The sequence below is a fragment of the Elgaria multicarinata genome, chromosome 15 (genome assembly GCF_023053635.1).
Source record: "Elgaria multicarinata webbii isolate HBS135686 ecotype San Diego chromosome 15, rElgMul1.1.pri, whole genome shotgun sequence".
Classification (NCBI taxonomy): domain Eukaryota; kingdom Metazoa; phylum Chordata; class Lepidosauria; order Squamata; family Anguidae; genus Elgaria; species Elgaria multicarinata.
The window spans coordinates 24,865,741-24,879,361 of NC_086185.1; the positions used below are offsets into that span (position 1 = coordinate 24,865,741).

The window sequence follows — 13,621 nt, forward strand, 5'->3', positions numbered from 1 at the left end:
CTGCAATGCTGGTATGAACATGTCTTCTATACAGAGAGCCCATTATGGGTCCTTCTAACCTACTGATCTCTATTCTGACTGGCAGTAGCTCTCCAGGGAAATTAAGCAGATATCTGCCTTGACCCGCTGGCCTCAGGCCCCTTTAGCTGGAAATGCCAAGGACGGAACCTGGGACTTTCCGCATACCAGGCATATGCTCTGCCACTGAGCTATGACTCCCCCCCCTCCCATGCCCCCGCTTAATACTTGCTGCATACCAACTCCATCCTCCAGCAGCTCCGCCCACACATAATGCGCAGCCATACATAGGAAACCGTTTCCCTTTCCGTCACCCACATGAGAGGCATAACTTCCTCCACCCCCTGCTGCCCCACATCTAGGTTGAGGCCGGTGACGCTCGTTCAGAATCTTACATACCGCAAGTCGTGGTTTCAGCTGCCAGCAGCTCTGTCGTGTGAGAATCTTGTGAAGAGCACCGCTGACCAGGGCAGGCAAGCTGGATGAACTTTGAGCAGTCCTGGTGCCCCCTCTTCCCCTCCAGCACACTGTTTATATATAGGGCCCAGTTCTTACGGTAAAAGGTTATCCAGTCTGGCTCTTATCTTGAATCACTAAACTGGTTCAGACAACAGCCAGTGGCGTTTTTCTAGGATACCTCTAGGCAGCTGCTGCGGTGCTTGATCAAGTCACTGTGAAAACTGGCTTTATCCGATACTTACTCCCAACAGACCTTTTGCTCAACCAAAGATTACAGCACCAGTGAGCCCCCATTACCAGCAGACACCCCCCCATATGCACTATGATGGGACAACCCCCGGCAATTATCCTAGGATTGGAGACCAAAGGATCACCAGCAATTGTGCGAGCAATGCTTAGTACAGTCCTAGAAGGTGGAAGTACAGGGAGAAATGAGGAGCTGCGTTGTGAAATAAGATTTCCCAATACCCTGCACAGTTCTTTGCCTGATCCCTGCTAGGACCGTGCAAATAAGTAGGTGTGTCTGTTTACTTGATTTATTTCAAGTTTAGATCCCAAAGCAAGGAGCTGCAGTCTTGCTTCTGCCTCTAATTTGTCACCGACTCACACCCCTTCCATTTTCCAGATCAACACAAACGAAGAAGCAGGCTTTTGCACACTCTCAACTTCCCTCCAAAATCAATTTATCCAGCTCTGAGTAACTCAGATTTGAGGTTACTTTGCTCGTGCTCACAATCTCCTTCCCCGCAGCAATATGTGCATGAACAGACCCAGGAAAGGACAACGGGGCAGATGCCCACAAGCAAACCACTCTTTCCCACTCTCAAACAAATCTCAGGTGGGGATGGGACGTCTCCTTTCTCCACCTCATCTTTGCCCCGAGGATAGAACCTATATACAAGTTCATTCATTCCAGCTTGTCAAGATGTGTTCCTAACTCATAGAATTCAGGACACAGATATTTGGTCACCTACACAAAGGAAGGTTATCAGCTTCACAGCAGCAGGAAAGGGGCCAAGGGGGGGCGGGGCGGGGACATTTTGAAGCACGGAGCCTCGGGCCTTCTGTCAGACTGAAGATCTGGCCGCCATTTCCATGAGACGCAGAACGGCGGCGGCAGATTCTCCCTCTAGTGACCAAATTCCAGAAATGCACCAGCCCAAGAAACAGAGGAGACTGCACACCAGATGAAAAAGGCTTAAAATCCCTTTTAATAATGCATTCCTGTAACAATCTTTAGACAAACTCAACCTGTTAGTGGACGATTACAGCTCAGGTTCACACATAAAGTCTCATACTTCTACACAAGACAGGCAAAGTTAGGGTTATATAAACAATTGCTTCAATTGAGTCTTCAACAGGAAACTGTTTTGTTTTGTCCAATAGATTGTACTTTTCTACCAGTAAAAAATAAAGAATGGTACAACACATTGAATAATTCATCCCCCAAATCGCCACCACCACTACCTGGCCCTCTTGGCTGCACCAGCGAGCTACAGTAAAGGGGGAAAAAATGGTCCAGAGGGAAAAGTAAAAAGCTACGTTTCTTTAAAAAAAAACTAACCCCCTCCCCCTCCCCTCTCCCCTCTCCCCTCTCCCACTACATGATAAGCCATTTGAAGCTACAGACATGTACAGACCCACTGGCCCCGCCCCAATGCTCTGGAGAAATGCCTTTGGAGGGCTGGGTGAGGGCAGAGTCGGCCTCCAATTGTGGCCGAGTCAGCTGGGGGGCTGAACCTGTGCTGAGGTGCCATTGGGAATGGGAGAGACATCAGGGTCCTAGCCTGGCCTCACACACTACACAGCTACTGAAGCCGCCCAGGATCCGTTTTCACATTGCGTTTTGCAGGAATGCACCTTGTGGCGCCGACTAAACCCTTTAACAAAATCTGGCTGGGTACCCTTTTGCCATGGCCGGTCCCCTGGGGCCCAAGGAAAGCCTTTGAGGGTCTCTCTGGAGGGAACGGCCAGGGCACTGACCACCACCCCCCTTTTAGTATCGGCGACGCTTGTTTGGGCCAAAATCCCCCCCAGGAGCTCCTCCTCTGTTGAATCCTGGTGTGCTTCCTCCCATAGTTCCAAGTCCTTCCATTGCAGTGCCCTGGCCGAAGCGATCGGTGGGTGGTGGCGGAGTCTTGCATGGAGCGAAAGGGAGGGGAAAGCTTGGGTTAGGAACATCCCTCAAGACCGATTGCAACCCTACAGACCCCTCAAACCCTCCCATTAGGAAGCCCTTCCCTGCTTTGCAAGACGCTCCAGGTCATAAGAAGGCAGAGAACTGCCTTCCTGAATGCGGTGCCCGCCATATGTTTTGGACTTTAACTTCCATGTGCCCCAGCCAGCAGAGGCAATGGTCAGCAATCCTAGGAGTTGCAGTCTAAACGTTCTTGCTGGTATCTAGTTGGGGGAGGCTGGCTTAAGCTGAAAGGCTGCTTAAGGGACAGGATGCCACAGAAGCAACACCTGAACTTCCAGACGTAAGAGCTCCAGTGCGGCTCACATAACTCTTCTATAGGCTGGAAGCGTCTCTCTGCCCTCAGACTCCAAAATAAGGCCCAATTAGCAAATAGCTCAAGGAATACCATGAGGCAGGAGGAGTACATACCAGTGACACCAATATATCACTACCCATTGGCTCTCCAGACAAGATGAGGAAGGGACAAGGCACCTGCCCTGTGTTTCAGCACCTGTGTCATCTGGCAGTGTTAAACCCCTCTATTCACCCATAGCAGCTGGTGGAAACTACTGTGCTAGAACAACGCAAGAAGAGCCCTGATGCTGCATCAGACCAAGGTCTATCTAATTCCGCATTCTGTTCACACAGTGGTTCATCAGGTGCCTGTGGGAAACCCACAAGGAGAAGATGAGTGTAACTGCAGCACTCCTTATCCCACGGCTCAGGTTCCTCAACAACTGGTATACACAGCCGTACTGCCTCTGATACCGGAGGTAACATATAACCCTCAAGAGGCTTATTCTCCATGAATTGATCTCATCCCCCTTTTAAAGCTGTCCAAATCGTTGGCCATCCCTACACTTACACAAACCTGGTTTTGTGTCTCATTCTTCAGCAAGCGTGCCCAGCTAGGTAAATGGGACGCCTCAGCACTACGCAAGCCTGCCTCGTGCTGTACTTGCAAACTTCTTGAAACACGGAAATCCCATTAGCACGTCAAAACCCACTACAGCTGCAGGCAGGAATTCTACTCCCTAGCAGCCTCTGACATATAGGGGAGCAAGCCAAGTATGCCATGTCTTGTGACACAAGGAAACAAATGCTAGGAATTCACCCAAGCAAAGTGGAGGCAAGCTGCAGATCCCCTGCACTGGGTAGCTTGATTTCCTTGCTCAAGCTATCCATAACGCATTTTTGTGCCGTTCCGTGGGTTGTAAAAGTACTTATTCATAAAGAGGAAGGAGAGTGCACACGTGCTCAGGCCCTTTCTTAGCAAAGGAGCTTGCAATAATTCCAAATCAACTCCCTCCCAATTCTTATGAATTCTGAGCTTACCATTCCCATAGCTCCATCAGGAATCATCGGCCCAGGACCAGTTGCCGGTGGGGGTCCTGCTGGAACACTGGTGCCCCCCATTGTCCCTCGGTTGTTCATGCCTATCGCACCTGAAAGGAAAAGCAAGGAGTGCTCCAGATGCGCAGTGCACCCCTGAATGCAACGCACCCGCAACAGCCCTAATTAAGCCCAGAGCTTCAGCAGCCACCTCACCACGACAGAGCTGACTATTTACTAAACATCTGGACAGCACCATCTCTCTCTTCTGAAGCACGTGGATGCTGGTGCCCCGGCTCCATTCGAACCCAGCTGCAATTCCCTTCTTGCAGATATTCCTGCCGGTTGAGAGCACTTTAATTCCTGGCCCACCCAGAGTTCAGCTACATGCCGAATCAATCGCTTGCAGCCATCACATAGGGAAGCATATAAATAAGACATGCTCTAGATCGAAACACTTCTAGAAAACAATGGCAACTTACCTCCCATGCCCATTTGTCCCATTCGCATATCTGGAGGTTCCCTCTGAAACAGACAAACAAACCTGCCTCAATTGCCATCACTTATATCTTTCATTCCTTCTCGGAGTAGGAAAGAAGCTCCCCTCTCCCGCTTACAGATGGGGATGGAAATTCTGCTAGCAGCCCCCCCCCCGTGCAAAAGATGACCCCCCTACCGCATCGGGGTAGGCCCCCTTAAATCCTTCTTGCTGTCGCCTCATCATCTCCTCCTGCTGCCTCCTCATCTCTTCCTCACGGCGTCTGCGTTCCTCTTCTTGCCTGCAAGGGAAGGTCTCAAGTAGCGTCACCTCATCCAAAGCTTGATTTTACTCTGACCTGGCTAGGGGAAGCCCAGGTGGAGCAAAGCCTTCCCGGCCTAGGTACCAGTGGAGGATGGCTCCTCCACCTGGTGCCTCAGCCAGGAACACCAGGCACACCACTCCTTGTCCCTATTACAGATTAGAGACAACAGCAGGGGTTTCTCTCTCTCTTGCAGCCACTAGGGACAGGGCCCAAAGGAAGCCCAAGCCTCCGCAGGCTGGACAGAGAGCCTCCATGGACCGTATTAGGACCACGGACCCATGTACTCCTTCTCTTCAGGTATCCTGCTGAAAACTAGCAGACGCCTGTACTCACACCAAGAGTGAGTGTGGCTTCATTCATTCCCTGCTCACCTGAGTTCCAGCTGTTTACGCTTCTGCACCTCCTGGTTGTGCAGTTCCTCCATTCGCCTCAGTTCCTCCTGGCGCCTCATTAAGTCTGGAAGAAACATCAGTAGGTTGACAGGTTAGTGTCCCTATATGACCTGCTCTGCGCAAGCAGCCAGAGACGGTCACCAATCAGCCACGTGTGGCTCATTGGTATGATTGCAGTTCTCACCTTGCCTCATGAGCATGACCTGATGCTCGTGACGAGCTGCCTCCATCTCCATCTCTAGCTTCTCCCGTGCCTCTTTGATGTTGCGGTCTACCTGCTCTTGTTGCTGTTTCTCCATCTCAATCAGGGCCTTCCAACGCATTGCATACTCATACTCAAAGGAACCAGGCTGTGCAAAACGGGGAGGCTGCTCACGCTCCCTGTAGGGGAAGGCGAAAAAAACCAGTCACTTAGAGAACGTCGGCCAGTTAGCAAGAGTCCCAGGATTGGGATGAAGGTAGAATGCATTGCATTTTGAGTAAAGCAACTTGCCCCATGCACATCTTAATTATGGAGAACTATGGAACATATCTGTACAGTAAGTTACTCAATTTATTTTACACACTCACTTTGCTCAATCAAACCCCCTACAGACATGTGGCTGTCTGTAGAAACTCAGGCGCTGGGCCAAGCAGGTTTCCAAGAACATTTTTCCCCCACTAAGAGGGTACCACCTTTTCTTCTTTCCACTTAGCACTTACTTGTGATATTGCTGGTTTTTGATGACCAGTTTCTCTGGCAGCCCCTCCTCATCGTCGTACTGATCCATGGGCTCCACTGTCACAGGCCGAGGGAACCTGACAGAGAAAAAGCAAGCACAAGTTACCAAAGCTCTTTCCTTGAAAGTGGACATTGCTGTTCTTGGGCCCCATGAGTGCTCACAGGAGAAACACAATGATCAAAGATCAGGAACAATAAGCAGCATAGGGCACACCCTGAGATCCGTCTGTGGCCACCACTCCATGCTGTCTTTAATCCAGTCTTGCAAATAATGCTTGAGAACATGGCTGCCTATTTCCACCAGCACTGATTGCCTCGGGCCCAACAGCTTCAGGTCCAGGCAAGTAGAGGCAGCAATCAGCTCCTTGCGCAACTGATCCAGGCATACGAGCAAAGGTATTGTGTGAACTGCGGTAGTCTTAAAGAGCCAATAGCCCTATAATAGCAGAGCACGAAATGCACAGGCCACAGGGTGCTATGCGTATTTCTGGCTTTGCCAGCCCTGCTCACCACAGGCAATGACAACTCACCATCGGTGACAAGCAAAACAGCAATGCTCCTCTATTTAGCTCTGTGGACGCAGGCAGAGAAAATCACTTAAGAGTCCCCACCACTGAATAAAAGCCCTCTTCATCGCCCTCTGGCTGCCCACCCCCATTCCCAAGGCAAAGACTCCTCACCCACCAAACTTACGTAGTCAGCAAGAAGGATCCCTCACTACATCTGTCCAGGGCTTTCCTAGCAGCAGGCTTTCCTGAAAATTCCACGATGCCTTTCCCAGAAGGCCTCCCTCGGTCATCAACGATAACCACAGCCCTCTCCACTTGGCCAAACATCAAAAAGGCCTCCTCCAGGAGCTCATTCGACACAAACTGTGGCAGGTTCCTGACAGTCAGTGAGGCACTGTGGCAAGCAAAGCGCACTCGCAGCTGCTTCCCACGCAGGGGCATGTTGTCCAGCTCAACCTTTGCAATTTCGGCCAGAGTACGAGTTTCCTAGACACACACACACACAAAGCCCACATACAACACCAGTTAAAACCCACCATGGCAGTGTTTCTCAACCCATCTCGTTAAGATGACTGACCCACCAGGCCACTAGAACAAATGCCTTCTTAAAGAGGCTAATTATATTATTATTATTATTATTATTATTATTATTATTATTATTATATTTATTTGTATCCTGCCTTTTGCCCAATGCTGGGCCTCAAGGCAGCCTTACAAAGTTTAAAACATACATTTGGGTGGGGGGGGGGGGGGTTGACAAAACCATAAACATTTAAAATACACAACAAAATTATAAGACGTTAACATAGATGGAGGGCCAGATTATTCTCCAAAGGCCTGCTGAAACAAAAAAGTTTTAGCCTCCTTCCGAAAGCCCATCAAGGAGGGAGCCAGCCTAGCTTCCCCGGGAAGAGAGTTCCAGAGCACCGGAGCAGCCACCGAGAAGGCCCTCTCCCATGTTCCCACCAAGCGTGCCTGTGAAGATGGTGGGACTGAAAGGGCTTCTCCAGAAGATCTCAAAGCACGGGCAGGCTCATAAGGGAGAGTACGGTCTTTCAGATAACCTGGACCTGAGCCATGTAGGGACTCCCAACAAAATGCCTATTTGAGGAAGAATAATTTTATCTCCAAGAGAGTAGTTTCCCTTTGGTTTTATCCTGCATGGTTACTTTATTTATTTAAAATATTTCTGGGCTGCCTTTCAGGGCAGGAGCCCTCCCTTCCTAAGATGGCATTCAACAATAAAACACATAACAAAAAAGCAACCGCAACAAAACTTCTAAAAACAACAACCCACCAGCATAAAACTTAGAACAGACAACTGCAGCCACAACCCAGTCTGATAAAACATAATCATGGGGAGGCCAGAGTAAAGTAGTACGTTTTTAAGGCCTTCTTAAAAGCTTTGGAAATGATGGTGCCTGGCAGACTCCCAATGGCAACTTATTCTAGAGGTGTGGGGTCACCGAGGAAATGGGCTTTTCTCCTGCAGTTGTATAACCTAACTGCTCTCGAAGGTGAGCAAATAAGAAGTATGGGCAGGCTGATATGATTGATATTTGTCTTCGTTGGCTTAGCTTTATCTTCTATTTTATTATCATAATCTACTTGTATACAGGCCTGAGAACTGCAGTTGTTGAACAGTTTTAAAATACAAGAGGCAAACAAGTGACTACAGGCAGCTCAGGAAGTTGGTAACAAGCACAAGAAATTGCCAGGACAAAAAAGAAAAGCAGGGAACTCAATAACACTTGACATTCACAGGAGAACAGACTCAAGCATCCCTGATCCCTAGATTTTCCAGCTGGAAGTTTTCATGTGAGAAATCTAGCTTTGAAAGAATTTAGCCCAAAACTATGTTTTAGCCAAGGCATCATATACTTGGAAGCCATCCTTACAAATTCAGCATCTCTAGTGGCTCAGTTTTGTTGCTTCCAGTAATTACAAACCATGGAGTGGAAAAGAAATAAATGGTGGTATAGGAACCTGATGCATAAAGGCCTTACAACAGAGACTTTGGGAGGGATCTAAGATCAAAAAAGATGTTTTGGAATGTTGGCATAACTTTAAGGATTAGAAATTATGAAAAAATGTTAAGAGGGAAGTATTAAATGGAATTCAAGTACTGCAAGGAAGTTAAGATTATAGCCACATTTGGATGTAGTGATAAGCCAGGAGTTCTAGAGAATCATGGCGCATTGTTTACGAGTAGTCTGCTGGTGCAAGCTAACTGATCACTACCACTTATCTACTCCTGGAAACCAGAGGGGCTAAAGCATGGACACTCCAAAGACAAACCACGGCTTATGACACTGGCTTGTTTGGGAAGAATTAAGCCAGACTTCTCTGGGTGAAGGTCTTTTCACCAGGTTTTCTGAAAGTCTTCAGGTCAATCGACAGCCCTTTATCTGAGAGCAATAAGGTTCAGACACCACAACCAACTACACACAAAGGGTCTGTATTTGTTTAGCCACTCCAGCTTGCAAAAGTAGGCAGCAGGAGTAATCAGGCTGCCTGCTCAATCCCAATAAGCCAGGGTTCCCTGGAAACCTGGCTTAGTGGGATGTTCAAACTTGGCCAATTGTTTATTTACCAGGTTGATTTATCATTCAGGGTTAAGCAGATTTATCATTCAGGGCTGTTAGGCAGATTTTTAAGACAGACACATAACTTCCTAACTTTTTTGGTTATGCTGCAATTTAAATACTTACCTGGGAGTAAGTTCCATTGAACTCAATGGGGCTTAATTCGAAGTAGATATGTACAAATTTGTACTAAGCTACAATCCTATATTTAATTCTGAATGCATTGTTACATTAATCAAGTTATCTTTCTTGAATAAAGTATAAGTTCTTAGACATGGTGTTCTTCCACTACTGAATTTGTGATGTTACTTTTTCCGCTTTTGGCATTGTCTTTAAAAACAACAACTCTGCAGATGATATTTCCCCCCTGCCCCTTGATATACCACTTTGACTTAAAAATATATACATAAGGTTGAAAACGCAGCGCTCGCCTCCCATCTCCTCCTTGTACCCAAGATCTTCTCCTCAGCTCTGAAAATACCTGCCTGGGAGCATAGATCAAGAGGATTAGCAGTTAACTGCTGCCAACCTGTTCAGAGGCATACGGCAATTTATTCAGCCCGTGGGAACTTCCCCATCTTTCTAGTCATTCATAGTAAGAAGCTGAAAATCCCTGGTGTGAAGCAGGCTGAGCCAGAATCAGCAGATGATACAGTTCACGGCCACAAAGGAACCAGCTGACAATCTCTTCAGCCTACAGGCTGTAATAACCACATTTTGCTGGGGGTCTGCCACAGAGACCCCTGTTAACAGCTGGTTTCCTCTCCCTTTATACAATCACAATAAAATTCCAGTAACGGAGGCAATCAGCACACTTTGTGACGTCTCTAATTCAGAAACATCTGGTGGAATTTTGCTTTCACAGGAGAGCCACATGGAGCATTTGCACTGCTCAGAAGGTGTCATGACGTGTAAAGTTTACTTGGCTACTTCAACCCATGAGAACTAGTACTACAACCAGCACAGCTTCCTCCAAAACACTACTGTAGCCACTCACCAGCCTGATAAAGCCAAAGCCTTTATCCTTATGAATGAACACTTCACCAGCTTTCCCATATTTTTCAAACAGCTTCCTCATCTCCTCCTCTGTGATATCAGGTGGCAGGTTCCCCACAAACAGCCGACTCCTCTGGGTGAAGGTCTTTTCACCAGGTTTTCGGAAATTCTTCAGGTCAATCGTCAGGCCTTCATCTGAGGGGAATAAGGTACAGAATCGCTCTACAAAATTGGGGGAACAAATGCCAAGTGTTAACAGATTCAAGAGCACGAAGGTCAGAACATTAATCAAGTCTCCCAAAACATTCAATCTCCAACTATCTTAACAGCGACAGCAGGTAACACAAGCCAGCGGCCCTGAAAGAAAATAGCTGCCAAGAACGGTCACCGTGTGCCAATATGGCAGCCGCCTAGCCAGGTAGAAGTTCCCTATTGCAGCTTTTGCCCTGCACAGGCAAGGGATGTCACCCACAGATTAACAATGCAAAGCGAACTACAAGACAGCCAAAGCATCACAACTGGAAGGACAGGTCCAAGGCAGCAAAGATATAACAGCACATACATGAAAGTGCTGGAGGGTAGGGGAAGCATTTCAGCACACAGTAGCAGGTGGTGTGTGTGCCTCCAAGATAGACAGCCTGGAAGTTTACAATTCTGAGGACCAACTCAAGACAGAGCAACGTCATTTAAAAGAATACTACCTTGTATCTTAACCTGATCAGAAGAAAAAGCACTCCTAAACCCAACATCTGTCTCGTTGAATGCTTGAAGGAGACCACATAGTGCTGTGATGGCAAGAGATCCAAGCATTATGAGGTGAGAAAGTGCTCAAAATGGCCAGAAGTAGAGCAGCACATGAAGAAAGTAGCATCCAAGCCCAGATGGAGAGAAAGCCAGAACATTCATGAAGCCGAGAGAGAAACTAACAACCTTAAGAAAGCAACCCACAAGCCTGCAGTATCAGCCAAAGAAGCATCAGTAAGCTATTGCACACCCCATATTCAATCCAGTTTAACTATGCTTCTAATCTACAGATTGTTAAATTCCCTGCAATTAAAAAAAATCACATATTCTTAAGCCACTACCCACTAAATCAGTTATTTATTTATAATGTTTCAATATTGCTTCATATAATAAAATCTGAAACTAAAATTAGCTACTGATATGTATTAAGGATCTGAAAATGTTAACAACTATATCTTGCAGAAATTTGCTGTTGACACATTTGTATTCTTGAAATTGGGGGGGATGCTTTGTATTTAAGAACTAAGGAGGAAAGAAGTAATCTCCAAGTGAGACACTGAAAGTATCTATTTGGGACCTCACTAAGTCATACCAAACCTACTCTGCAGTATAGCTGGCTGAAAAATTTTCACCCCAACACTTGCTTCCATTTGGTGTTTCTCTGGTACATTCTTTCTGGGGCACTGACCTAAATCTCAGTAACCCAAGATTCTCAATCCATACTATGGACCTATGTGTTTAAACCACATAATTAACATACAGCAACTTTGGAAACTTTAATATAAGTTGATACTGTGCAAAACATATTCTGGACTTGCCATTGACGGTATAGGCCATAGAAGTGCTACCTACAGAGAATCCGGCCATCTGTCTCTAGCATCTTCCAAAGATACAGAAACGGCTCAGGTGGGTTTTGCTCCACTTGGCACTCACAACTAATTTGCACAATGTTCCCAGGGGCCAGAAGGCCACTTTACACATTACTGAGTTCCAAACTGATATACATATATGCCGTGTGGTTTTATCCTAGTTGTGCTTTTTATACTGTATTTTGTATTTGTGCTTTTAACCTGTTGGTTGTTTTATTATGGTTTTAATTTTTGTGAACCGCCCAGAGAGCTTCGGCTATTGGGCGGTATAAAAATGTAATAAATAAATAAATAATACAACCTGCATGTGCAAACAGGCACGTGACAATCGCACATTTATGTTTTCTCCTGTGTTAGAAAGGCACAATCCACATTAGAAAGGCACAATCAACAGGTTTCCAGTGCATCAAAAAAAACCCACCCACCTTCCATACGTAATACCTGGGATGTGCATTCAGTCTTTTAGAAATGCTTATAAAGTGCAAAGTGAGCCTCCCTACTGAAAGAGAAATAGAACCAGTGGTAGAACCCCACCCCAAAATTGGGCTCCAAATAAAATCCAACAAGGAGAAGAAAACTTGAAGTATATTGATTCCTCCGCTCTGTCCACAGCCTTGCTTTTAAGACCTTGCCCTACCCAGGAAATCAGATACTCACTTTGGTTATTGGCCTGCTGCCCATTAGCTGGAGAAGACTGCTGCTGGTGTTGCTGCTGCTGCTGTTGCTGATGATGCTGGTGCTGCTGTTGCTTGCGAGGAGTATGGTTTTGCTTCTCCATTGCGAAGCCTTTGTTGCCCTGCATCTTTCAACCGGGGAGACTGGGGGGGGGGGGGGAGAAGAGAGGAGAACAGGCGTGATGCTAACTCAACGCGAGTAGCGAGCATCCCCACGCCTCAGTGGCAGAGCACATGCTTCTCACACGACACGCAAGGGCTCGGGTGGAAGCCCCCGCCCAGCATCTCCAGTTAACGAGGAACCTGAGTGACAGAACTGGGGGAATAAACCGTGGAGAGCCGCTCGCTGCCTGTCAGGCCACGGACCGGCAATCGGGCAGCTCCCTAGTTGAGGATTTATTTATTTATTATTTATTATTTTACGGGGGAAGCTCCCAAATCGTGCGCGTCGACGGCAGAGTTGGGAACGGAAGGCGACTCGGAGGAGTGCAGAAAGGGCCGTGGAGAGCCGTCGCCGCCAGGGCCGATGGGCTGCGGATGGACCAAGGGGCAGCCCGGGTCGGAAGCGCGCACGAGGCCTCAGTGGAGCCTCCGGTTGGGGGGGGGGGGAGAGAGAGAGGCGCGCGCGCGTCCCCACCCACGCTCCGCCAAGAGCGGCCACTCGTCCAGGAAAAGCAAACACCCCGCCCCCGCCCCGCTGGAAGGCGGCCTAGAAATAATTTTAAACGAAACTATATTAAAATCTCAGTCCGAAGAGGCAGCGGAACCACTCCCGGCTTCTGCCCATGAAGGGCGGAGGAGGCACCGTCACGGGCGCAGGGTCGGGGGGGGGGGGTTAATGTGTGTGTGGGGGGGTTAATGTGGGGGAGGGGCGATGTGTGGAGGGGGGTCCCGAGCCATGAGGAGGGGGGGGGGAAGGGCGGCCGAGAGGGTGGACGGGTGTTCCACTCACGCTCGCCTGGCCCTGCGGCTCCTTCCTCTCAGACCCGGCGGCGACGGAAGCCCAGCGACGTCGGCGAGGCCCCTGGCCCAGTCCCGAGCGACCCGGCGCCGGCTTTCCCCCGCCTCACAACGCCGGCCCGCCGGCCGCGGCCTTCTCACCTCAGACGAGCCGACGGAGAGGAGGAGGAGGGGGGCAGGAAAAAAGGGGGGCGCGCGGGGCCGGAAACCGTTCGCACGCGCTTGTTGCACGCGGCCCCTCCCCGCGCTCTCTTTCTCGCGGCCTCGATTGGCTGAGCGGCCTCGCCCGGGCTCGCGTTCGCTGGCCGCACGGGCTGCCACTCAAAAGGCGTCGCCGAGTGGTTGGTCGGGCACTCTGGCCCCCCCAGCCCGCGCAAACC

General features: G+C 48.6%; 1 protein-coding gene across 2 annotated transcripts; it reads right to left on the minus strand.

Annotated features, from left to right (window-relative positions):
* Positions 1-2,471: 2,471 nt before the first annotated feature.
* NONO (non-POU domain containing octamer binding) lies at positions 2,472-13,437 on the minus strand. Of its 2 annotated transcripts, none has more exons than XM_063142139.1 (11): positions 13,234-13,437; positions 12,265-12,425; positions 9,996-10,189; positions 6,598-6,899; positions 5,886-5,981; positions 5,368-5,564; positions 5,163-5,247; positions 4,665-4,767; positions 4,471-4,513; positions 3,992-4,101; positions 2,472-2,614 (listed from the first exon to the last, which is right to left on the minus strand). In XM_063142139.1, exons 2-11 carry the CDS (start codon positions 12,407-12,409, stop codon positions 2,474-2,476), a joined length of 1,416 nt encoding a protein of 471 aa, XP_062998209.1. In that variant the 5' UTR covers positions 12,410-12,425; positions 13,234-13,437; the 3' UTR covers positions 2,472-2,473. The 2 variants fall into 2 exon arrangements, with proteins under 2 accessions (XP_062998209.1, XP_062998208.1); XM_063142138.1 differs by having other exon boundaries at positions 9,996-10,216; positions 13,234-13,436.
* Positions 13,438-13,621: the final 184 nt, after the last annotated feature.